The following is a 27,232-nucleotide window of genomic DNA, read 5'->3' as shown; positions in this document are numbered from 1 at the left end:
GTGGGATCTCTAGCTTCAGTCTCTCCTTCACCACAACACTCTCCCTTGTAATTTCTAGTCATGTAATCGTTCATTCAGACTAACCTTGAGTCTGACAACTGTACGTTACAATATGTCAGGTTAATAAATATTACTGAGCTATGAGAAGGGGGAAGAAACATCAGAGACATGCATCACTCATCCAGACTCAATTAACCTGAGCTACAAAAGACAAAGCTATCGGATGCTTTCTATGTTGGTAACTGTTAACAAATTCATCTTCTCCAGCCACTCTCCAGACAGAACAGAGGGACTCCCTCTGCTGAATAAAAAAAAAACACTGAAGCTTGTACTCTCTTAAATAGAGCGTGTGGCTGACCCACATGAACAAAAGCATGTACTTGTGGATATTTAATATCTAGTGCTTCTCTTAAGTATTTTAAAAATCCACTTGAAGAGATGGTGCTGAGTTACTTAGATTTTGACAACCTTGCAACACTTTGCCTGCAGAAAGTATGTTTTTGAAGATTATATGGTTTTAAAAGCCCAGAGAACAAAAGATTTATTTTTTTCCCTAGAGGCCTCTATAAGAGAGATAGATAAAATAAAACACAACCTGCCATTTCCATCTCTACCTCCAGCTATATTACAGCGGGGCAACAACCCCTCTATTGTTAAGGTTAAGACCAGCTTTCCATTTAAAGCTCCACTCTTCTGAGTACTCTAAAAAGCTACATTTATTCAGAGTGCCTTGAAATTTGACATGTATCACATGCACACAGGAGTCTGTTAATGAGCCACATTTGGGGCCATTTGACCACAGGTCCTAAGATACTGCCCCCCCCCCCCAGCAAAAAAAATTTAAACCAAGAAAAATTAAAAGAGCCTTTAACTTGTGCAACAACAATGGAACCACATGGACAACTCCAAACAAAAATCGTGCTTATCCTCTATCATGGACAAATCTTTCTTTAATGACTATTTGACTTTAAACAGTAATACATTTCTTTTAACTTTCCTAACAGGATCTACTGGGGGTAAAAATGGAACCAAACAGTAAACCACACTGTTTACAGGCAAGAGAAGCATGGGCTGTAAGGATGTTTACTACCAGCAAAGATGATAATCTCATTTGAATTTGATTGTGATTCTGAGTTTTCATTTCTATACTGCCTTTTACTCCAACATCCTTACACATGCTTATGAACTTTGCTGTCGGACTGTACAACTATATAATTATCACTTCATCCATCCATCCTTCACCAAAACACAGCCAACCATTTGGACAAAAGATGACCGTTCTTTAATAACGTTCTGCAACACAACAGAACAGTTGAGACCACGAGGCAAAGAACGTTTTGTACGATTAAAACTGTAAGAGAAAAGGAAGACGACTACGTAATTACTCGAGCTGAAATTTGATCAGTGTAATGAGGATTTAACATTTCTGCTTACTTCAAGAAATAACATGGTATCCTTGATTGCAAATAAGAGCTTGCAGTTTGTATGTCATTCAGCTATTAGCATCTCTTAAAGCACAGTGTGCTCAGCTCAAGGATAACCCAAGAGAACACAGTCACCTAAGTATTTTTCACTACAGGATGGATCTTCCTGGTCGCGCACCCTCAGAACGTGACTGGTCCTGAACGAAGGAATTTGCCAGACCAGGGGAAATCCCCTGCCTACCCTCTCCCCTCTTCTCCCCATCTGTTCACCTGGACTACCCGAGCCCAGGCTGGCAGTGCAACAGACACCAGGTTCCCAGACTCCAGGTCTCCTCCTACTAAGCTCCTGGCCCTGGAGCTCAATGGTCTGAGAACATCCTTGGATGGTCCTGTCAGACCAAAGAGGTTTTGGGACCTGCAATCTGTACCAATGTTCCTTGTATTTTTTCCCCATATATATGCAGAAAAAAAATTAAGTGAATCAAAACTTGTGCAAATGTGCAACACCAACTGAAACACGTTGCCCCAGTGCAAGGCTGTAGGCACTCTGCTAATCAGCTGGGCAGCATGTGAACCTCTCCTGGGTGGCTGCCCACACACTCATCTTACAGGAAATACCAATCACTAGTGAATTTCTTGAAATTCTGAAGCCTAAATGATGAAAGAAAGAACAAAAGCATTTGACATTTGTACTATACCTGTCATGGAATCAAACAGCTGATTGGCCTCCAAGTCTGTGAAGGTGCTGAAACAAACAGGGCATTTGAAGGAGGCACGATTGGTGGAGTCTCTCTCATCTGTCTCTATCCTCCTTCTCATGTGGTCCAGCTTGTACTTCACCACATTGACCAGCAGGCGATAGTTGATGAAGTAATAGTTGTGCCTGGTGGTTTTGCCATCAGGAGCTGTCTCCACTCTCATCCTACATTTGATGAACTTGTCGCCCTTGAGGGTATTGAGAACTGCACGCAGTTGCTTCCGATCAAACTTCAGCAGCTCCAGCATGTCCTCCTCCTTCACACAGGGATTCCGGATGAGGATGTCCAGAGCCAAAGCATGTTCAATGCCATAAAAACCACGCACCACATACTTGGCAAGGCGCTTCAGAGCCGCTGGGACCTCAGTAAGAACATCCGGGTCAGTCATATCAAGTATGACACTGAAGCTTCATGTATACTGCAGGAAAAAGATAATGGACTATAAATTATTTTTCCTCATTTAAACAGCTTTGATCCAGATTATCAAAGCCTAAAAGGAAGGACAACTAAAGATAACTTTTTTTCATTTCCCCTTCTCTCAACACACTGTAGCTATTAAAAATGCAACTAACTTCACACGATTAGAAAACACATTTTCACACCAAAATGGTGAAGATGTGGGGTAATTTTTTCTACCATAATACCTAGTACATTTCAGCTCTACCTGCTCTGATGAAGCTGAAACATTTAATATCTGCTGCCTCTGAGCTCTTACAGAGCTACATGATCAGCTGAGACTTACAATCACAAAGCAAGCAGCAAAAGTCTACAATGAGAGATATCACACAAAAGTTAGTGACAGCTTGACAACTGGGGAGTTTTATGAGGGAGCTTTCCAGACACAGAAATAAGATATTTGAGTGAGTTTATCGTCTATTTATGTACTTCCTGTGCACCTACCTGAAGTTTATATTATGGTCTTGTTGATGGGGGCCCTTCTAAGAATTTGGAAAGTTGTCAAGAGCCACACTATTCCATATTAGTGGAGGAGGTGTATGGTCTGGGATGGAGGTTGGGTGAAGAAGGGCACATGAGGTAGAAGACTGGGCTACACGGGGAGGAGGGGCTGGAAGGGAGGTGGCTGTGACTTGAGGCAGGGGTTTGGGAGGGGTGTATTGGTACAGAAGGGATGGCAGAGGGTTTGGGTTATGTGGGGTATGGGGGAAGAGCAGGTCTAGGCTGCCAAAGGCAGGCTCGGGCTAGGAGGCTTATCTGGGCGACTCCTGGCCCGCAGCCCAGCAAGTTTCTTTGGCTCACTGGCTCCTGCCATGGCTGTGCAGGCACTTTCTGCTCCATGAACAGCTATGAGCTAAGGGGCGGGGGAGGGCTACTTTGCACGCTGCCTTTGCTTTAAAACAGGAGCTCCCATCAGCCAGAAATCAGCCAACTGGATTGTGCTGGGGGAGGGGCAACATCTGAATATTCTCTCTCCTTCCCCAGGCTTGCAACTGCTCAAAAGACAAAAGGCCCCCACAGACAATTTTCTGAGCAGCGTGCAGGGCGGTCGGTGGGAGACGGGGAAGGCAGGGATTCTTTCTGGCACTCCCTGCTACGTTCACAGGTCAGATTCAGTGGCTTGGCGGGCTGCATCTAGCCCCCACAGTGTATTTTGCCCAGCCCTGACCTAGGGCCTGTGAGGCAAGACTGACAGCTTCTTAACAAGGCTTTGATCACTAATTTCTTTAGGATCTGTAAACCAAGGGGTGGCACTATGCAGGGAGAAGAGGGTGGCGGGGAGTGTGGGGGGAATGTGTTAAAAAGCCAGTTTATAAGCAACCAAAGGAACTAGGAAAGCAGTTTAGAGATGGAGCCTGAGACCCCAACATCTAAATTCTTTAAACTTAGGCCACTACACGTATGCTCTTACCCTCTCCCTCCCCTCCCTCCAATAGCTGCAGGAGTCTAGCAGCAGTATGAGGGCTACCCAATTTATTGCACTGAATGCAGCATGTACGATTAGCTGCCTTATGGGTACATGGTATACGTATGTGGTCAACATAAGCAAGTTACAGTACAGGCTCAAGGCCAGAGAGTGACTGAACTGCACATACTGAGGGAGACAGAGGTACAAAGACAAAACTTTCCAGGACATAGTAGAATGGTTCTCAGCAAACTGAGTGATTAGGCAGCAAAATGGCAAATGAAATTTAATGTGGGTAAGTGTAAGGTAATGCACATTGGGAAAAATAACCCCAATTATACATACAATATGATGGGGGCAAATTTAGCTACAACAGATCAGGAAAGGGATCTTGGAATTATAGTGGATAGTTCTCTGAAAACATCCACGCAGTGTGCAGTGGCAGTCAGTAAAGCAAATAGGATGTTACGAATAATTAAAAAAAAGGATAGAAAATAAGACGAAGAATACCTTACTTCCCCTATATAAAACTATGGTACGCCTACAACTTGAGTACTGCATGCAGATGTGGTCTCCTCACCTCAAAAGAGATATATTGATGTTAGAAAAGGTTCAGAAAAGGGCAATTAAAATGATTAAGGGTTTGGAACGGGTCCCATATGAGGAGAGGCTCGAGAGACTGGGACTTTTCAGTCTAGAAAAAAGGAGACTGAGGGGCGATATGGTAGAGGTATATAAAATCACGAATGGTGTGGAGAAAGTGAATACAGAAAAGTTATTTACTTGTTCCCATAATATAAGAACTAGAGGACACCAAATGAAATTAATGGGTAGCAGGTTCAAAACTAGTAAAAGAAAGTTTTTCTTCACAAAGCGCACAGTCAGCCTGTGGAACTCCTTACCAGAGGACGCTGTGAAGGCCAGGACTCTAACAAAGTTTAAAAAAAAAGAGCTCAATAAATGTTTGGAGGTTATGTCCATAGATGGCTATTAGCAAGGGGTAAAGTATGGTGCCTAGCCTTCTGTCAAAGGCGAGAGATGGATGGGAGTAGACAAATCGTTCTATCATTGTCTTTGGTTCACCTGCTCTGGGGCACCTGGCATTGGCTACTGTCGGCAGACAGGATACCGGGCTAGATGGACCTTTGGTCTGACCCAGTATGGCCGTTCTTATGTACCCTCGGTGCAGTTGAGGAGGAAAGGCAAAGGTAAGGAGAACACCACAGTGGAGCAGACGGAAATGATTCTGTAGTTGAGACTCTTCTTTCAGTCGATATCATGGTATCCTCAGATACAGAGGCAAGGGACTATCATGCCCCACCCCATGCTTTATGAAAGTGGGCTTATGAATATGAATAACTCAAACGATGTTTTTAGCTAAATGCATGATGTGACATTTTAAAATTACAATCTGCTGAATGTATACAATCTGTTTCTGTGCATGTATCATCACAGAAATATGAAGTGTGGATCTGCTTATAATTCTAAATGTGCTAATATGGGCCATTACTGATACATTGGAAAATGTAATGGCTTAGTACTCAAGGTAACTGCATGTAAATAATTTTATTTTTTCCTGTATGTGGAAACTGACTGGTCCTACAAAGATAGGGACAATCTGATTCTGGAACCCATGGCAGGTTGTATTTTTCCACTCAAGGTGAGAAAAGTGAACAGAATACAAAAAATTCTCAGCTTAGGCAAGAGATACATAAGGGGGGAAACCAAACAATAGGGATGGTTGCTAGATGCTAGGAGACCCACAGTTCCTACCCAAGATACCTGCTGGAAACATCTAAGGCTGACTGGGGTCGGACTGGGCCCAAGCTCAACGCCTGCTCATCTTACGAAAGAAATTATTAGAAAAACTGTTAGGCTAAGAATTTGCACATAATAAGTTTCTTAGGCTACGTCTACCCTACGAAATAACGTCAAATTTATTAAAGCTGACTTTGTAACACTAGATCCCCACTAAATCATCTAAGTTCAACTCTTGCAACAGTGCATTGTGGGCACCTATCCCACAGTTCCTTCAACCCTGTTGCATTCTGAGGTTTTTTGCTGGTGCATTATGGGGAGAAAAAAAAATATGTGGTTGTGGGAACATGATGTCATCTTCACAAACTGCATTGCCCTTATTCTGCCCTGCCATTGAAAACTAAACAGCCATTTTTCAACAGTCGAGAGAAACTGTTTGAATTGTCTGCATTATGGAAAGAGGCAGACAATGAAAGCCTTCCCAGAGGCCACACATACTCCATATGTCCTCCCAGTCAAATTCTGCTGCCGTCCCAACGATTCTTGAGCCAGGCTGGCTATATGGCAACAGTATGTTCGTCCATCCATCCATCCGTTGTCTCCCCCCACCCCAGTCAATTCTGCTGCCATCTGAATGATTCCTGAGTCTGGCTGTATGGCAATGGTAGGGTGCTCCCAGAACTGACCAAAGCAGATGAAACATGTGGTAATAAGGTTATTTTTTGAAGTCACTTTTCTTCTAAAATGGACATAATGAAGCACAGTCCCAGCAGTGACCACCACACTGTGGCTTTGTGGGGGAAGGGGCAGGGTGTGGGAGAAGAGCAGCCCTGTAAAATGTGAAGCTGAAAAAAACAAGTTTCTCAGCCTCTCCTGCTAAATCCTGTGCAAGGAAGAAGCCCTCAAGAGCTGAAACCCCGCACAGGACAGGGTATGACACTGTCTGCAGGCATGATCCGCACAGCCCAGCAGCCATGTGGGTGCGTGGGGACGCTTGATTTTTACCCAGCGCTGCTGAGTGTCCCTGGTGTTTACTCAGTACTAATTCATCCACCCACACAGAAATGAGACCCTGGTTCCCCTGATTGCTCCATGCTGGGGCTCTTCTGCGACCCTGAGAAGTCATGGCTGGATGTGATCATCATACCAGCCAGGAAGAAAATGAATTCAGATTGCTGAGCTTTTTGTTTCTTACTTCCTGCACACCTGGAGAGCAGTGCAGGGGAAAGCATCCAGAATAGACACACTTGAGACATTGTGGGATACCTCTGGAGGACAATAAAAACCTATTTAAAGCAATGCCGTTTCTACCCAAGCATTAATTTGATCTTGTAAATTCAAATTTGGTGTTATGCCACATCAGAGGGGTGGGGAGAGAAAGTCGACCTTAGCACTCCATAAAATTGAGCTAATGATATTTTCAAAGAAAAACAGTCACATTGTAAAATTGAGTTCAGTGCCTTAAAATCGACTTTGTTGTAGTGTAGATATAGCTTTACTGTACTAGGATTAACTGATGTATTTTGTTTATTTTGTGTTAGTAACTTACTTTGATCTGTCTGTTTTCACTTGCAGTCCTACTTTATATTTAAGAAAATCACTCAGGTTTATTAGCAAGCCCAGTGAAATCAGTGTTACCAGAGGAATAGGGGCAAGCAGACATTGTGCATCTCTCTTTTTCATTAATAAGGAGGCTGACATTTGAACTTTTTCTATGTAAAAACTTTTACATGAGCATAAACAGATTTATTTGGGATTTTGGTCCCTTTTGGGGGTGGTGTTCCTAGGACAGGGGTCAGCAACCTATGGCTCTTTAACGAGTCATTTGTGGCTCCTGACACTGATTCCTGTGCTGCTCCAGACACTAATGACCCTTCCTTGCCACTGCTGAAACAACAGCAGCTATCACCAGCCTGGCCATCCCTCAACTCTTCCTCCTCCCTCCTGTCAAATCTGGCCAGGTCAGAAGTCAGCAGGGGGTGGAGCTGGCCAGGGCTTGATTGGGCAGGGTGGCAGAATGATGGGTGGTTGTGGTAGCAGCGTGCTGGCCCTACTGCTGTGCCATCTGGGCTCAAGCAGAGCGTGGCGCGGGGTCCTGCTTCAGACAGGTACAGATCAGTTGGAGTGTCTCATCCCCCATCTCTGGTTCATTTTCCTGCCCCCAAAGCTGGGCTCCTCCTGAATCCCTCTACCCTTAGTCACTCTGCCCTGTCTCCAGCAGCAGCATGCTGACCCATCATGCAACCATGCAAGCCAGGCTAGCAGCATCTCTGCCACTCCATTTTAGCCCTGGACTCTCCAGGTGTGCAGCAGCATCCTGTCCACACCCCATTCTGGACACAGCATGTGCTGGCTCTGTAAAGCAGCAACTCCCCACTGGGCCTCCTGCTGCTGCCTGGAAGAGGGAGTATGAGAAGCAGAGACCCTCACCCTGGAAATGCCTGCAAGACATGCAGCAGAGCCTCACTGTCAGTACATAAGGAAATGTACTCTGTGTTGTCTTGTTTTATAGGACAGTATCTCAATGACCAGTTGATGGACCAGTATTGAACACTGAAGTCTCCCTGACACACTAAGAATAAAGCAAGCCAGTCCCTGGTGTCAAAAAGGCTGCGATAGGAGAACTGGCCATATGGTTATACAGCCATAACCCTGGCACCAAACAGCTCTTAATGATTTCAACCAGCTCCAAGAAAACAAGTTCTGCTAACTAACTGAATCTTCTACTGTTTGGAAAACACTATTTGCTACCACTTATTACATGAGTAGTAAGCATGTTTATAGATACAATTATGTTTAGAGCCCTAATTCTACAAATATTTTTAAAAGCATGTGAAGTAGATGGGGCCTAGATCCTACGTGCAAAAATATCTTATTTTGGCAATATGGGGACAGAATATGTCCTAAAAGGAGTTTAAAACTTTGATGTCATTTATTAAGGACTGTCTCACATTCACATACTGCTCCTGAAGTATTGATTTTGTAACCAAATTTGAAAAAATGCCTCTTTTCACTATTTTGTTTGCAGACCCCTATCCTAGGAGCTGTCAATGGCTTTGTAAAACTGAGCCCTGGTGCAGCAACATCCACAGTCCAGCATAAGAACAAAACAACAGCCATACTGGTTCAGACCAAAGGTCCATCCAGCCCAGTATCCTGTTTGCCGATAGTGGCCAATACCAGGTGTCCCAGAGGGAGTGGACTGAACAGGTAACGATCAAGCAATCGCTCTCCTGCCATCCATCTCCAGCTTCTGACAAAGAGACACCAGGAACACCATTCCTTACCCATCCTGACTCACAGCCATTAATGGACCTAACCTCCATAAATCTATCTAGTTCTTTTTTTAACACTGCTATAGTCCTAGCCTTCACAGCCTCCTGTGGCAAGGAGTTCCACAGGTTGACTCTGCGTTGTGTGAAGAGCAGCTTCCTTTTATTCGTTTTAAACCTGCTGCCCATTAATTTCATTTGGTGTCCTCTAGTTCTTATACTATAGGAACTAGTAATAATTTTTCCTTGTTCACTTTCTCCACACCAGTCATATTTTTATATACCTCTATCATATCACCCCCCTTAGTCTTCTCTTTCTAAAATGGAAAGTCCTAGTCTCTTTAATCTCTCTTCACAGGGGACCCATTCTAAACCCCTAATCATTTTAGCTGCCCGTTTCTGAACCTTTTCTAATGCCAATATATCTTTTGTGAGATGAGTTGACCACAACTGTATGGAGTATTCAAGATGTGGGCATATCATGGTTTTATACAAGGGCAACAAGATAGAGGATAAGATGGAAACTATCCCTTTTTTAATGGCTCCTAACATCCTGTTTGCATTTTTTACTGCTGCTGCACAGATGTTTTCAAAGAACTATCCATGATGACTCCAAGCCCTCACAGAGCTTAACTGGTTCGGCATCTCTGTTGCTCTGCTGGGGGGCTGTTAACCCAAATCTGCAACTTGGCTGTGAGAGACCAGCTTCTGGTCCAGCAGGACAGGCTGATAAGTTGTTCCAGAGGGCAAGTAAGTGGGCTCAGTGGCATGACCAGCATACTATACGACAGTCCTGGGGTACCCCTCTGATCGAACCTGTCACAGGAACCTCAGTTATTAGACAGAGACCAGTAAAGGGGGATCTGATAATCAGAAAGAGATAATTGGGTTTGTGATGACCAAGAGACCTACACAGCGAATTGCTTACCAGGTGCAAAGGTTGCAGATCTCTCAAGATAGCTAGGACACGGTTATGTGCCATACTGGGGAGGAGAGTGTGATGTGGTTCATGAAGGTACCAAAGACATAGGGAAAAGTATGAGAGGGGTCCCAAAAGCCAAACTTAGGTTGCTAAGTAGGAGATTAAAGTCCAGAAGCTCCACAATAGCATTCCCTGAAATGCTTCTAGTTCCACCACCAAGACCAATTAGACAGGCAGAGGGGCAGAGCTTTAATGTATGGATGAGACAAGAGTGTATGAAGGAGGGTTTCAGATTTATTAAGAATCTTTTGGGAAGAGGGAAGCCTATCCAGGAAAGATAACCACCCCCCAGAGCAAAATGGAACCAGACTGCTAGCAGACAAAGAGGGTCACAGTTCATGGCTGGGGGAAAAAAATGACAGGGGCAACAGACGATGCAGTCTGGACAGAAAAATGCCTTAGCCAGCAACTCCTTACCGGGATACTCTATATGCTACCAACAAAGGGAGGTAGACGCTGATGAAGTACTAACAGAAATTGGAAAAAAAAGTCAAATAAAAGGATTCCAATTCAATTACCTCATATGAGGGAAGACAAAAACTGAAAAATTCTGTAAGTGCTTGCATACAAAGGCTAAAAATCTAAATACTAAACTGGCTACAATAAGGCTGTGTCTACACTAGCCCAAATCTTCAAAATGGCCATGCAAATGGCAATTTCAAAGTTTACCAATGAAGCACTGAAATACATATTCAGTGCCTCATTAGAATGCTGGCAGCAGCGGCACTTCGAAATTGATGCGGCTCGCCGCCACAAGGCTCATCCAGACAGGGCTCCTTTGCAAAAGGACCCTGGCAACTTCAAAATCCCCTTATTCCTAACAGCAGATCGGAATAAGGGGATTTCAAAGTTGCTGGGGTCCTTTCGAAAGAGAGCCCCGTATGGACGAGCCACATCAATTTTGTAGTGCCGCAGCTACCAGCATTCTAACGAGGCACTGAATATGTATTTCAGCGCTTCACTAGTAAACTTCGGAATGGCCATTTCCATTGGCCATTTCAAAGGTTTGTGCTAGTGTAGACATAGCCTAAGAGTTATGGACTCTTGGTGAAACAATAATCATCAATGGGATGTTAATACCAGAATACAAAACATTTAGGAATGATAGTAGGCTGTGCTGGTGGGAAAGTAGCATTATACATGAAAGAAACCAGAGTGAAATATAAGAAGAATCTTAAATGCATCTAACTGTACCATGGAATCTCTATTAATACTTTCCATGCTTGAACAATAAATGTACAGCAGTAGGAACCTACAACAAAATAGTGTCAGTGACTATAAAGTACACTGAGATTAAAAGGGCTATAATGACTGAAAACTCAATAATGGGGATTTCATCTATACCTATAGTGACTTATTATATGTCACCCAAGGACATGATGCAGAGATAAAACTTCTGTACACCATTAATAACTGCTTCTTGAAGCAGCTAGTCCTGGAATCCATGAAGGAAGAACTAAATTGAGTATTGCCTCTAACAGGAAGCATAGGATCCGGTTCAAGAGGTACAAATAGCTGTACAGCTTGCTAATGGCAATCATATTAGCATTTAACTTCAAGAAGGGGAACCACACAAAAATGAGGAAGCTAGTTAAATGGAATGTGAAAGGATCACAAGAGTGAAATACCGACAAGCTACAGGATTTTTTTAAGAAACGCCATAAAAGAGTCTCAACTTAATTGTATAGCCCAAATAAAAAAAGGCTAAACAGAATAAGAGAGGTTGCTAGGGACAAAAAGTCATCCTTTAAGAACTGGAAGTCAAATCCTACTGAGAAAAATAAAAAAGTTGCATGAACTGGCAAGTCAAATATAATACAATCAGACAAGTAAAAAAGAATTTAAAGAGCAACTAGCAAAGGTAACAGCAGTTGTTTTTTTTTTTTAAAAATACATCAGATGCAGAAAGCCCATGAACCATGTAGTGGGCCCATGAACAACTGAGATGCTGAAGGAGCTCTCAGTGAAGACAAGACGAGCACAGAGAAGCTAAATGAATTAACTGCATCAGTCTGCACTGCAGAGGATGAGAGAGAGATTCCTATATCTCAGCCATCTTTTTAGGTAACAAATCTATGGAACAGTCCCAAATTGACGTGTCAATACATGAAGTTTAATTGATAGATTAAATAGCAATAGGTCACCAAAACCAGATGGTATTCACACAGAATTTCTGAAGGGAGTCTAAAGAGTTACAAAGGGCTCTCACAAAATTGGGTGTCTGAAGAAAAAAAAAAAAGATGAAATTCAACATTGATAAATGCAAATTAATGCACCTTGGAGAACATAATCCCCACCACTCATAGAAAATGGTCTGTCAATTACTTGCAATCAACTCAAAACAAATTAGCTTGCTTCAAAAATTAATTGTGATTAATTGCACTGGTAAACAATTTCAACTTATTTTATTATAATTTTTGATGTTTTCCTACATTTTCAAATACAGTCATTTTAATTACAACATTAAATGCAATACACAGTGCTCACTTTATATTTATATCACAAATATGGACAATTTAAGAAACAAACACTTTTTCAGTTGACCTCATACAAATACCATAGAGCAATCTCCTTATCCTAAAAGTGTAACTTACAAATGTAGATTTTTTTTGTAAGGTAACTACATTCAAAAACAAAACAATGTAAAACTTTAGAGCAGAGAGAGGCAACCTAGACTAGCGAGTGGGCTGCATGAGTGGCCCTCCTTCATTTCAGTGGGCCACAAGATGGTCTTAAAGACCATCTCCCAGGATAGGGTGGTTTTGCTAACTGCATTGCATAAGCAAGAATTTCTGGGATGTCCCAACCAAACCATATCAGACTTTGACTAGATGCAGAGGAGCACATGGCTCCCATGGTCAATGTTACATGCAACCAGCACATACCTCACTTCACATGTCCTCGCTTTAAACTTGTATGCCACTTTTGTAATACTGGTAGGTAAAAAAAATGATGCGGATGAAAACCAGCAGAATCTGGCAACCTTGTGCATGGGCAACTGTAAATAAAACATCTTGTGGGCCACAAAGAGCACCCCCAATGAGCCACACGTGGTGCCTACCACTGCTATAGAACCTCCAAGTTCATTCAGTCCTGCTTCTTAGCAAATCACTAAGACAAACTAGTTGTTACATTTATGGAGTACAGTGCTGCCCATTTCTTATTCATACTGTCACCTGTAAGTGAGATTGAGACACGGTACTTTCATAACCAGCATTGTAAGGTAAACTTATTTACAGAAGGCGAAAGACTGCAATAGTATCCTGTCTTTATGTCTGAGTGAAGTTATGTAAAAACTTAAAATAAATAAATCTACATCTGAACGTTGGACTCTCTCTTCCCATCACCTGCTGCAGCCCCAAGCTGGAGGACCTTTAAATCCTCAAGCAGCCCTAGGATAGGAGGATCCCTTGACACCCGACCATAGTAGCCAGAGCTGGACTCAGAAATACATCAAGCACCAGGCCCACAAGAAGTTAATCTGGCCCTGCTCATGAAGGGCTCTTCTTTCCAGTCAGAAAATGCTTTCAGCTGATGAATGTTCATTGACTTAAGTAGGATATACATCACTTCATAACCCCCATCACTGCCCCATGGCCAGAGGAGCTGTCCACTCCCTACCCCACCACCACTCTAATATTTTCCATCCACGGGCAGAATAAATTTTTTTATGTACACAAAGGCACGTACAGATATGCACCACCAGTCCAAACACATGCTGCTAGCTCTGGGCACTCTGCTAATCAGCAGGGTGGCCCCGACTCTCTCCTGGGTGGCCACACAAGCACTCAGTTTACAGGCAGCACTGACCACCACCCCTGAAGTCATCACGGGCCCCCCATTCTCAGAGTGGACCCAGTATAACTGCATCCTAGTAAACCTGGTACTATTGATCAGGTGTATTTTCCTAATCCGAAGCAATTTAAATTTGGATAATTCACCATCTGTAGACAGTTTTACCTGTGTTGGCATTCACTTCTGTGAGTATTCTCTCTCACCTTCCACTTCTGAAGCAGACAGACCACAAGTAAAGAAGGGGGAGGAAACAGAAGGAGAAAGACTGCATTGTCATAACCATGACAAACCTCTACTCTCCCAAAGCATGGTATCCAGAACTCATTCTTCACAACTGACAGGGAGCATGATCACCCCTAGGAGCAGGAAAACCTTCAACATTCTTCATCTAAGCACACTAATGAGCCATCACTGCAATAACCAAGCCCTGCTTGTGACTCAGCAGCTGCTGAATCACCATCAGCTGAAGACTGCTTAGAATTTTGCTAGCAATCATTTATAACATGTTCTGCAGCCCCAGACAAGCCAGAAAACCCTGAGTTAGAGCCTGACACATGCACAGCCCCCCCTTTATTCTTAGTGACAGCTCACTTTCTGCTCCAATCAACTCCAGCTTTGCTTCTCTTCAATCCCCTTCCAAACTCCATTGTATCTGTTCCTCCCTCATCTCTCTACCATAGCTGAAAATTATGCTCCTGCTCCTCTCAGTACTTCACCTGAACATCTTGGTGGATGGATAATAGGCTTTTAGGATTTCAAATTTCATTATTTCAGCCACTTAAATCTGTACTTTCACCAAGGTGTAACTGAAGGGGTCTTAACCCTAAAGGGGACTATGGGACAGTTGAGACAGTTACTGCAGGGAGGATGCAGTATTGCCACCTTTACTTCTATGCTTCTGTCTTCAGAGCTGGGACCTCAGCCAGCAGTCACCGCTCTCCAGTTATGTAGCTCTGAAAGCTGCAGCACAGAAGTAAGGGTGGCATGGTATGGTACAGTCACCCTTACTACTGTGCTGCTGTTGGCAGGGTGCCTGGCTAGCAGTTGTGACTCTTGTGTGTTCTAAGCATTGAGAAGCCACTTCTCTGAACAAGATAAAAAATAGGTTACCACTTTCCTTACTGAAGGATGAGTGGAAGCAACAGACATTTCATTATAATACTCTGGTGGAGTGGTTCTCAAACTTTTTGGCCCACCCTACTGAACATAAACCTTTTCTTGGATCAACAGCCAACTACCCATGATGACAAAATGCACTCACTTTATCACTAAACACCTTACATATTAAGTTATTCACATTAGACTACAAACACACAGAACCATAAATATGGAGCTACAACGTAGGGGTGGAGAGTGTTTAGATCTTATTGGGTGTGTCTACACTCGCATTCCTCTTTTGAAAGAGGTATGCAAATGGGGTAAATCAAAAAATGTAAATGTGTAAATTTACATATTCAGTGCCTCATTTACATATTCTAATTTCAAAAAAGCTTCTTTCAAAAAAAAGAAAGCCAATGCAGACGCTGCTCTTTTGAAAGTAAACTCCATCTTCGAAAGAATCCTTCTTCCCATTAAATAAAGGGAAGAAGGATTATTTCGAAGATGGGTTTAATTTAGAAAGAGCAGCATCTACACTGGCTTTCTTCTTTCGAAAGCAGCTTTTGAAATTAGAATATGCAAATGAGATGCTGAATATGCAAAATTATACCTCAATTGCATTTTTGTTTGCCTCATTTGCATACCTCTTTTGAAAGAGAAATTCAAGTGTAGACACACCCATTATATATATCATGCTAGCTTACCAAACTTCATTTTAAATAACGTAAAATATTAATTTATGTCCAAAACAAAAGGTTTCAACATTGTCTGTCTATGACAGGGATGAGGAACTTTTTGGGGGTTGGGGCCACACAGAAGTGAAAAGCAAGAAAAACTCTCCACTCCCCCAACTTTTACTGATTTGACCTCTGACTGAGACACAATCATTTCCCTCACACTACAAGCCCACAGTGGAAGGGGCACAGAAGAACTGTGGGTCAAGGCTTCCCACAAGCCATATTAACTATTCTGGGGTCCCAGGACTAACAGATTTTGTGGACTCTCTAAGTTCTGGGGAGGGGGGGCCAAAAATGAGTGGTTCAGAGTGTGGGGGGGACGGGGGGGGGAGAAGCAGCATCTGTGAAGGAGGAGGGAAGCAGGAAAGGATTCAGGTGTGAGGTCTGGATGTTCTTGTTGGCCACAATTTTGGCCCATGGGAGCAGTACGGAAAATCTACAGCAAGCAGTTTCCTGTGCTGCTATTCCCCCAAGCAAGGGAGAGGGAGCAGTGGTGCATGGACCAACTTCTTCCCCTTATGAGCCAGATCCTTACACCCACTTCCCTCTCCCCCCGCCCCCCCCCCCCAACACACACATGCAGAGGAGGAAGTTGGCAATGTCACTCCATACATGGGGTGAGGGTCTGCAGTGTTGGAGTGCCAGCACAGGCTTTCTAAAGATGGGGGTGGACATGCCTTGAGCCCGCCACCCACCTGCAAGATGGTTCTCGGACCACGCTGAGAACCACCTCTCTAGTGAAAAGTGACATTGGTAGTCCCCTTCAACTTTCCGTTTGGCAGGGGTGAGTGACAGTTTTGAAGGTTTCAGGTACCAAATCTCCTTAAGTAGACAGGCTGAAAGCAAAATATTTTGTAACAATAAAATGCTCAACAATCCCTAAAACTGGGCTGTGCCACAGTTGTTTAGAGAGAAGGAAAAAAGTTGCACATATCAAACAAGAATGAATTTTTGAAGAGAATTTTACAGTTGTGTGGAGCTAAATTTTACTTTTGGAGGAACCTGCCACATATACAATGCATAGATTCATTTTGTGAAAATTGGATTGTAAATTTTAACTGAATAGAAGTTTTTTTTTATAAACAGATTTAAAATTAAATTTGAAATTGTGATAGATTATAGTTTCAGGTGTTAATATATATCGTCAATCACTTATGTATAAAAATAATATGAAGCAGTATGTGTTTAATGCTAAGTTTTAAAGACACCCAACCAACCGAACTGGCGGAAGTCACTGGTTAAGCAACCCCAACCAGAGTTGTTGAAGTATTAACCCACTTTTTAACAGGAATACGCTCTTGCGCAGGTGCAGAGAGAATATTTCTTCATTTCAGTTTATTCAACCAGTTCAGTTATTATTTCATTCAGAGTTATGAAACTAGATTAGGAGTTGAAAAAAAGAGGGAAAACATTTTTCTTTTCCAATCTAAAAATAAAAATTAAGTATGAGAGAATGAGATTTGTTAGCTCTGAAAACATAAAAGAAACTGAACAGAAAAGATCAATTCATCTCCCTAATTACAGATACTATTTGCTTTGTTTAATAAAATCAGCTCGTTTTTTGTTCTTGTGATTGTGTCAAGCTCTGTTTAGATGGAAATTCAAATTTAGTCAAATACACAAGAATGTTATTTCTTTACTTAAAGGTATCTTAAAAGTTGGATACATAAGAAAAAAGTTTGTTTGCATAAAAAGTTGTTTTGTATTTAAAACTAGTAAACAAGAAGTGGATCAAAATAAACGTAAAATTTAAGAATCTTAAATGTAAGTTAAGTTCTATTAACTGCTCAAATAAAATGTACTAATATGATGCTTCTTTTGGTTAGTAAAAAGGAGCACTAAATTTAAAGTAAAGACTATATGCAGTTGCAAAAAATCAATGTTTAATGAGTTACCAACTAATGATTCTCATTAGGAAAATAACTAAAAATACAAATGAAAAATATTATTAGAATTGTTTGCTGCATGATGATTTAAATCTTAAACTGAAATTGGTTTGATTTAAATCACTCCACCCTGTCTGGGGCCACCCTGAAGTCACTGTAAATCAAGGCTTCATGTAAAGGCAGACTCTGGCTGTAGGCCCCTATTTATTCAAATTAATTAACTATGCATTTTTCAAGCTCTAGGCACCCTATAACATAGCTATAAAAACCATCTTTTAAATAAGCATGTCAGGGCTGAGCACCCAAACAAAAGCAAAGTCTATAGTTTCAAAAGAAACAATCCTCCTCCCCACCCCCAACAAAAAGCCTTCTGACTTCAAATGCCTGCTCACATAAATCAGCCACCTGTCAACTTCTCTCTGGTATGCTTTTGCTGTCTAGTGACATGTCCAAAAGTCAGTAAGAATAGGTTGTTCGGGGACACAGAGAACAGAGTTTGAGGGACAAAAACCCCCTCACCTATGATATCCTGCCACCACTCCCCTCCCATCTGAATCAACATCTCTGCAGTATGCTTTCAAAGAATTCTAGAACTGGAAGGGATCTCAAAAGGTCATCAAGTCCAGTCCTCTGCACTCACAGCAGGACCGAACACCACCTGGATCATCCCTGACAAAGGAGTCATACAGAGATAAACATCTAATAATGTCCATTATCCTTGGGGAGCCTCAAGGTGTACTTCAGTCCCTCCTAGTCTCTGCTTGTACCACATGATGGTCTAGTCTCCTGTGGGCCTCATTTACTTGGGTCTCTTTTCCATTGTTGGGTTTATTGCGCTGGTGGTCTGTAATGCAGTAAACCCAAGATACATGGAGTTAACGCAATTGCAAGCCCTGACAGGAGCAGGAAACTGCTCCTGTCGGGGCAGCAGGCACCAGTCAGGTAGCAGGGAAACAGCTCCTGTCAGGGACAGGAGCCTGACTCTTGCCGCCTCTGACAGGAGCCGTTTCCTGCTTCTGTCTGGGGCAGCAGTTGCAAGTCAGGCTGCCATCCCTGACATGAGCATTTTCCCGGTCTCGAGTGCCAGGGAGCTGGGAACCAGGTGCAACCTGGCTCCCAGCTCCCTTCTGCTTGCAAAGGTGGAAAACTGTATAGAGCAGCAGCCCTGGTTAGTTTCCTGACTCCAAAGAGCAGAGGGAAAGCTGGGAGCTAGGCTGTCCCTGGTTCCAGCTCCCCTCCACTGGCTGGAGCCAGGAAACTGACCAAGGCTGCTGCCCTGCTCAGTTTCCTCTCTCTGCAAGTGGAGCTAGAAGCCAGGCTGCTGCCATCTGATTCCCAGCTCCCTGCCACTTGTGGGAGCTAGGACACTGACCAGCTGGTCAGGTTCCTGGGTCCCGCAAGTGGCAAGGATACGGGAACCAGGCTGCCCTGTGGTTCCCAGCTCCCCGCCACTCTGGGAGCCAAGAAACAGACCAGTCCTGCTGGTCTAGTCAGTTTCCCAGCTCCTACATGCCCAGAGGAGCCAGGAACCAGGCTGCAGCCTAGTTCCCATCTCCCCACAACTTGCACAAAAATTCGAGTTACACTGGGATTGCAGAAATGCAACCCCCATTTAACTCGAGGATTTACAGTATACAGAATAGACAAACTGCTCTAGGATCACTTCTAGCCTTCAACAACTGCAATTAAATACCCAGAGCAGGCATAAGCTACCAAGCCACAAAAAACTGCGTTACAGATACCTGAGCCTGTGCTGGAATCTGGGCTCTGGAACCTGCCTCTTCACCCTATTTGGCACCCCTCAAGGTGGGGACTGTTCAAGAGCCCAGGCTCCAGCTTGACCCTAAATGTCTATACAGCTGTTTTATATCCCTGTAGCACAGCCAGAATCAGCTAACACAGACCACCCACAGGTCTTTGATTGCTATGTAGACATACCATATGACAGAGAGGTCTCAAAATTCTTTTGTGGGTCTCACTATGAAAATAGTTATGGCTGTGATGACCTCTCCCAAAAAATAAATTTCCTTCCCCAATAGCCTGCCACCCTTACTTCTGCACTGCTACTGGCAATGGTACTGTCTACAGAGGTGGGTGTCTAGCCAACAGCCACGGCTCTCCAGCTGCCTAGCTCTGAAGGGAGCACAATAATGTGACTTGCAATAGCCTTGCGATTGCTTTCTGGGTCAGGATGACCAGTTTGAGAAACATTGCCCTGTGATTATTAAAGAGCACAGAGAGAAGACATTTTCTCCATAGACCCTGTTGAAATAGTGGACTGTGGAATTCTGTACCAGATACAATTTCAAAGTGTTTTTGAGGTGCAGCCTCTAGTAACGTTTAAATTTAAAATGCAGCATCTTAAACTTAGAGCCGACAACTCAGAGAGGCCCAAATAAACACAACCTTCCTGCTAGTATAGTTAGGTGCACACGGCAATCCCTGTTACTTCAACTGGTGATAGCAATAGGGATCCAACAAGTTTCCCTAGACTATAGGCACTGAAAATAATGGACCCCGTTTTCCACTATTTCCTGTAACGACCACCCCTTACCCAGCAGACACTTTTGTGCAGGTTGAATCTCATCCAGTTAACTTTCCTCTATGCCCCAAATCCGCACCCTTGAGACACATACTTAAGACAACCTACATTCAAATATACACCATGCTAGATTAACGGAAGAATTCTTCTGTGTACCAGCTACCACCCTGTGGGGAGGACCACTTCAATTGCTAAGGCAAGCAACACTGTAGTACTTAGTGTAAATACAGTCTTAGATGAGCTGTTTCAGTGCAACAGTGGTCACTTTCAAAAGATAGAAATACAAAATTCAGACAAACAATACATTGTAACCCACCACTTCTCCTCACTAATCCCCATCTCAATAAAATGGGGAACAAAAGAACTACATAGATAAAATTCTTCAGAACAAAACATGTGTGGTAGAAGGCAATTGTCCTGTATCGCTTTAAGAGAAGACATAAATAGCAAGATATAATATCACTCAATGGAGACCTTTTCAACCCCCTCTGGGGTCTGCAAATTAGTTGACAATGCTGCAAATGACATATCTAAAATGATTACAAACAGTGGTTCTTCTACGACCACCAATGCAACTTTCACATTATACTACAAGCTGAAACCAAACTGACTATAGGCAAGAATGTGAAGAAATCTACATATGGCTGGTTATTCTCTTCACAAAGTTGCCCTAAATATATGTGATTTGAGATAAAGTAATGTTAGATAATATATGAGTATCAAGAGACTTCAGTGAGGAAACATCTAATGAATTTCTTCTTTAAGAGAAGCTGGCACCTTGCTCACATGCCACAAAGACCCTAGTAATAGCTCTCAACAACTTGATGCAGACTATCACTTATTTGAAAGGACATGTATCCAACTCACAGGGGTAGTCCATCCATCCCTCTTACTTCCAAAGCCCCAGATAAATAAAAATCAATCAATCACAGGCTAAAAATCAAGTGAGCAGGACTCTTGGTGTGTAAACTTGAGAACTGCTTCCACCCCGATGGAAGCAGTAAGCTGAGTTTGAATTCATTATGCATGTGAAGAAATATGAAGACTTCTCATGACAAGCATGGCAACATGGAACTGTTCTGTACTCATTTATGAATACTGTATGCTTGCCTACTTACTGGTGAAGTTTACTGTATGCATCTGTTGATTTAGTAATGGGGGGTTGCCAATAAAAACAAGAAGGGAGAAAAACAATAGCTTCAGATAAGTCATTGCTTGGTAAAACTCTTAGGAGATTAAGAGATAATATTGTTCAAGAAGCGAAGTGAAACAACTTTCCTTAATTACCATGGTGAAAACAAACGTGAGGAGAGTAGGATTTTAAAGCTAAACACTAGGGAAAACAATCTTTCAATGAGATAAGCAAATATTTATTTTAATAATGGCAAATCATCAACTTTTATTGGGTTACTGACTGCAATTCTATGTAGAGAAACATAAAACCATGATAATTTGAGATATGGATTTAAACATCAAAATTGACAATGAAAAACTAATGGGGGTAGATCAGTTCAAATACCTTGGAAGCATAAAAAGCCAAGATGGTACCTGCTCTAAGGAAATAAGAATAAGGACTGGCAGAGAGAACACAGCCTTCCGTAAACTTAGGAACATTTGGAAAACTTAATACTGTATTCTTACATCTAAAACTGAGGTCTACTCAGCCATCATTGTAGCCACAGCAACCAGCAGTAGTGCACCTGGCAACTTAAGAGAACAGATAATCAGAAGTTAAAGGCTTGCAGAAAATATTAGGAGCACTTATGATGGAATGCAAGCTCAGAGGGAAGAAAAAAAAAACAAAAACTGATTAGGTCAGAAAAATAGCTAAAGTGAGTGCTCTATCTCATATCATTTGTAAGAGACGACATCAATGGCTAGGGCCTGTGCTACAAATGGATTGCAGTCGACTAATGATTGTGACTTTCAGTTGGAAGCCAGAAAATCCAGCAAAAAAAAGAAGGTAGACCTCGAATGGCTATCAGTAACAGAGAAATGTAATTTGAAATGGGAGGCCTTCGGTCACATAGCAGCTGATAAGCAAGCATGGACGATGTAGAAAGCCCAACATGATGAAAAGCAAAGGGTGGACTCAAGTCTAAGGACTACACCTGTAACTTCTCATTTATTTCAATGTGCATTACTGATGTTGATAAAATACTTAAGTTCTACTGATTCCTTACCTTCAGCTTAGTGGTCTTATTCATTTACGCTTATGCTGCTCCTATGTAGGAGGGATCAAAGGGGAATAATGGAGGCAAAGAGATTAAGTGACTTTTCCAGTCACAAAGCAAGACACTGGAAAAAAGGGAGAACTCCAAGTCCCAACTTCATTTTATTTCCTAACCACTAGACTTCAGTCCCTGCTTATAAATATTAAGAACTTATGACTGACTCACTGTATGACTCTCATTAGTTTATTTTAATTCTCTCTCCATCTTTCACAACCTGCCTTCTGCATCTGATATATCCAGATCAAAAACTCAAGAGGTGAGGCACCATGACTTTTAGATGTCTCTGTGGCATTACATAAATAACAATGCAGATTCCCCGTGACCCAAGTTGTCCAGTACTCATGCAGACATCCAAGAGTCCTAGATTTGATTGCTGGCTTCTTGCTTGACAAACCTGGAGAAATCTAGCATTAAGTCTTCCAATAGATGAAGAGTTGGAGCTGATGTGACCATTTTTCAAATCCTCCTTTGCAAGGTGGGGTAAAAAGAGGAAGAAGATGCTGATTCCACAGAACAGCAGGGGGGGGGGAAATTCTATTAATAGAAATGTGTACTCAAGATGTGTTGCCTCAGTGTATTACCCACAACACAAATCTCCATCTCCCTGTCTATTTCTGTAATTACATTAAATGGTATGATTTTTAGAAGAAATAAAAGATAATATTTTGACTTCAGTATGTAGACAGCCTGTGGGACTTGCTGAGAAAGATGGGTAGAGCCTAACATGATGATTAGAATTAAGACACATCTGACCAATTTTGCAATTAAAATTCAGAGCCAGAGGCAGTAAAATGACACAAAAGTAATGAAATCCCCACATTTCCGGATATAAACTAAAAATAGCAAGGTCAGAGTAATATGTATGCAAACTCAACCCTGTGTAAGAGTGATGCTTAGCACATCATTTCACTAATCTCAAAACACTCAAAATACAAAGACAGAGAAACAATATTATGCCCCTTAGTACACATGAATACAAGCAGAGTGAGAGAGAAAGAATTGCTAAAGGCTGTACTGAGCTGGTGGTAGAAACAAGGAGCAGGACCCAGGTAGCTTCATTCTTAGTTTAGTATTCCAGTCAAGGCAGCACTTTACAACTGACTAGACTGCATTACTGGGGCTGGGACTGACTATTTCCCATGCAGCAGATATTGGGAGCCTCTGAGAACAGACTGTCATAGTACATGGTCTGATACGGTATGTGAATATGTTTCTAGGAATAGCACAACTGTATAAGAATCCAGGGGTACTGACAATTACACTGCCTTAAAAGGATCGTAGGTTTCAGAAGAAGCTGAGTTAGTCTGTTCGCACAAAAACAGTAAATTAATGCTTAATTAATTTATTATTTCAGTTAATGTATCTGATTAAGGGAGTTGCAACTCACAAAAGCTTATGCCATGATAAAACTGCTAGCCTGTAATCATAGAATCATAGAACACTAGGACTGTGGAAGGGACCTTGAGAGGCCATCGAGTCCAGCCCCCTGCCCCAATGGCAGGACCAAGTACTATCTAAACCATCCCTGACAAACATCTATCTAACCTGTTCTTAAATATCTCCAGCCATGGAGATTCCACAACCTCCCTTGGCAATTTATTCCACTGTTTGACCACCCTGACAGTTAGGAACTTTTTCCTAATGTCCAACCTAAACCTCCCTTCCTGCAGTTTAAGCCTGTTGCCTCTTGTTCTATCCTTAGAGGCCAAGAAGAACAAGTTTTCTCCTTCCTCCTTATGACTCCCTTTTAGATACCTAAAACTGCTATCATGTCTCCCCTCAATCTTCTCTTTTCCAAACTAAACAAGCCCAATTCTTTCAGCCTTTTTTCATAGGTCACATTCTCTAGACCTTTAATCATTCTTGTCGCTCTTTTCTGGACCCTCTCTAGTTTCTCCACATCTTTTTTGAAGTGTGGTGCCCAGAACTGGACACAATACTCCAGCTGAGGCCTAACCAGCACAGAGTAGAGAGGAAGAATGACTTCTTGTGTCTTGTTCACAACACACCTGTTAATGCATCCCAGAATCATGTTTGCTTTTTTTGCAACAGCATCACACTGTTGACTCCTATTTAGCTTGTGGTCCACTATAATCCCTAGATCCCTTTCTGCTGTAGTCATTCCTAGACAGTCTCTCCCCATTCTGTATGTGTGAAACTGATTGTTTCTTCCCAAGTGGAGCACTTTGAATTTGTCCTTATTAAACTTCATCCTGTTTACCTCAGACCATTTCTCCAATTTATCCAGATCATTTTGAATTATGACCCTATCCTCCAAAGTAGTCGCAAACCCTCCCAACTTGGTATTATCTGCAAACTTAATCAGCGTACTTTCCATGCCAATATCTAAATCATTGATGAAGACATTGAACAGAACCGGTCCTAACACACACCCCTGTAGAACCCGACTTTTTATACTTTTCCAGCAGGATTGAGAACCATTAAGAACTACTCTCTAGGTACAGTTATCCAGCCAGTTATGTACCCACCTTATAGTAGCCTTATCTAAATTGTATTTGCCTAGTTTTTTTATAAGAATATCAAAATTATGCCGTTATAAAACTGCTAGTCTTTAAGATGCCACCAGACTCCTTGTTTTTACAATTACACTATTAGATGACAACAGAAGCTAATCTTCCTCCAGCAGAAGTATAACTTGTTGGACCATAGTGGAATAAATTAATTACTTCCAATTAAGTTAACAAGCTGGTGCTTCCATTTTAATAATACATATCTTATACAAATATCAGAATCCTTTTAAAGACTTGCGATTTTACCATCAGAGGCCAAAAGACTTTCGCCTTCTCCAGCTTCTGACAAACAGGTAGATAACTCCTTTTCTTCACATCTCAGATACAACTGGACCTAGAATGATTAATTTGGTATTTGGCACCACATTATCAGAAAGAAATTGGCCAACTTAGGGGAGTTCAGAGAAAAGTAACAAGTGCAATCCATAGGCTAGAGAGATTTATTTGGGCTGGGAAAGCTGCTGTGTTGACCCAGGCTAATGAGTAGCCTTGAAATTGCAAATGGCTGCTCATTAGCATGGTCCCGCGACTCATTTGGTTAGCTGCATGAGAGCTCGGTCTCAGCAGAGGGGGTGCTGGCAGTCATGAGGCTGTGTAGACATGCCCCTTCTGGCAAAACACCCCTCTGTCACCAGATCCTTATGCCTGAATAAGGGTCTGGCAACAGAGGGGCCTTTTTCCAGCAGGAGCACGTCCACACGGCTCTTGACTGCACACATATGCCGCCCTCCACTGAGGCTCAGCTCTTGCGCAGCTAGCTAATGAGCTGTGGGACCATGCTAATGAGCAGCCATTTGCAATTTCAAGGCTGCTCATTAGCCTGGGCCTGCTGGGAAAGCTGTGCCATGTAGACCCAGCCTTTATGAGGAATGATCTCTCCTCTAATATTTAGTGCAGCTAAACAACTAAGGGAACTAGTAACAACTTATGAACATTAGGTCTGAACACAAACAGGGGGAAATACCTCAAGTAATTGAAAGAGACATGCTACTAGTCTTAATTCAATACCATTCCTTACATGAGGGAGAATTATCAACCACAAGAACCATCTAGTGCAAGTGGGCTAGGAATAGTTTCCTAAGGAAGCTGGGAAATTAAGTGCTGTCATTTGGAATCTGAAATATACATTTTTGCAGCAATATCATGCTGCAAACTCACATCTCATTTGCTACAGCTGCCTTTTGGTCTCCAATGGCATTCCTTCCTTCTATTATGTGTAGTTTGAGTATTTTTCCCACAAGGCTATGTATCCCAAAATAGCAACTCAGCAGCTAAACACCACGCTCAAAATAGCAACACTATTTTTAGCACAGTATTCTGGTATTGGCACTCTTCTTTGTCTGAGGGGTAGCAGAAACTTTGAAATAGCCCCGTATTTCAAACTTTGGTGCCATATGCATAGCACCAAATTCAAAAAAAATTAAGCAATTTGCATTGAGAAAATTGCATAAATTATGAGTTATAGCTACAGTGTAGCCAAAGCCCAACTGTATTAGCAGTGTTTTTCCTAAACTGAATAGCTGAATTTTTTGAGTCACCATTACAGTGGCCCAGCCTAGATCCCCTTCTAAGATTCCACTATCCTGATTATGCGTTCCTTCCCACCACCACTGGTTCCCCCCCCAAGACAGGATTCATCGGGGGGGGGGGGGGGGGAGTTATTATTAAGGCAGAATGCCTAAATTTTGGGTAAACTACTCAGCAACGTTTCTAGAAGAACAAGTTGTAACCACAGAATAGGAAGCCGAAAACCAGGTCAACAAAATGAACAGTCCCTCAACAAAACATTCACGAGCTGGGGTGAAGCGTGATGCAAAGCACAGCTCCCCAGCAGCAGACACGTGGCGGGCTGAACATCATTCAGGCCCAAAGGGGCGCGGCCGGGGGCGTGCGAAACCACTGGGCCGAAGCCCGCTGCCCCGCGGAGCACACGAACAGCCTCGTGCTAGGCAGGTGGCGCATCTCGCGGGACTGCCCCACCGCCGTTTAACTGCCCTGGCTCCCACGCGCCTCGGCCCGACTTCAACAGGCGAAAAACGTGCCGGCCCCGCTCCCCCCAGCGAGTCAGTGGGGCGCGGCGAACGATGGTCCCCAGAACGAGCCGTCACTGCCAGGAGGAGGACCCGGCATCTCAGAGCGAACCGCCCGAGGTGCTAGAGTACAGCGCAGGGAGAGCAGCGGCAGCAGCAACCGCGCCAGGGCACGGAACTGACCTGCCCGCCGGCACCTCCAGACTAGGCTCCGTCTCCAGGCGGTGCTTTCGGCAACTACGTCACGACACGTCATACACAACCCTCGGCGCACATCTATGGCACCACTGCGCTGGGTCCGCGCAGTTCTGTGACGTATACACG

General features: G+C 42.8%; 1 protein-coding gene across 2 annotated transcripts in view; it reads right to left on the bottom strand.

Annotated features, from left to right (window-relative positions):
- GTF2E1 (general transcription factor IIE subunit 1) overlaps positions 1-27,200 on the bottom strand; it is a 127,994-nt gene extending 100,794 nt beyond the window's left edge. Inside the window, exons 1-3 of one of the 2 annotated variants that reach the window (XM_074983577.1) lie at positions 27,092-27,130; positions 25,125-25,212; positions 2,123-2,600 (exon numbers count right to left, since the gene is read on the bottom strand). In XM_074983577.1, coding sequence (XP_074839678.1) covers positions 2,123-2,570 — 448 coding nt within the window. In that variant the 5' untranslated portion in view covers positions 2,571-2,600; positions 25,125-25,212; positions 27,092-27,130. Of the gene's footprint in view, positions 1-2,122; positions 2,601-25,124; positions 25,213-27,091 lie in introns of both variants that reach the window. The other variant, XM_074983578.1, reaches the window with a different exon arrangement.
- Positions 27,201-27,232: the final 32 nt, after the last annotated feature.

The sequence above is a fragment of the Carettochelys insculpta genome, chromosome 1 (genome assembly GCF_033958435.1).
Source record: "Carettochelys insculpta isolate YL-2023 chromosome 1, ASM3395843v1, whole genome shotgun sequence".
NCBI lineage: Eukaryota > Metazoa > Chordata > Testudines > Carettochelyidae > Carettochelys > Carettochelys insculpta.
Note: the sequence above shows the minus strand (reverse complement) of the source record. Positions and strands in the feature narration are given on the sequence as shown.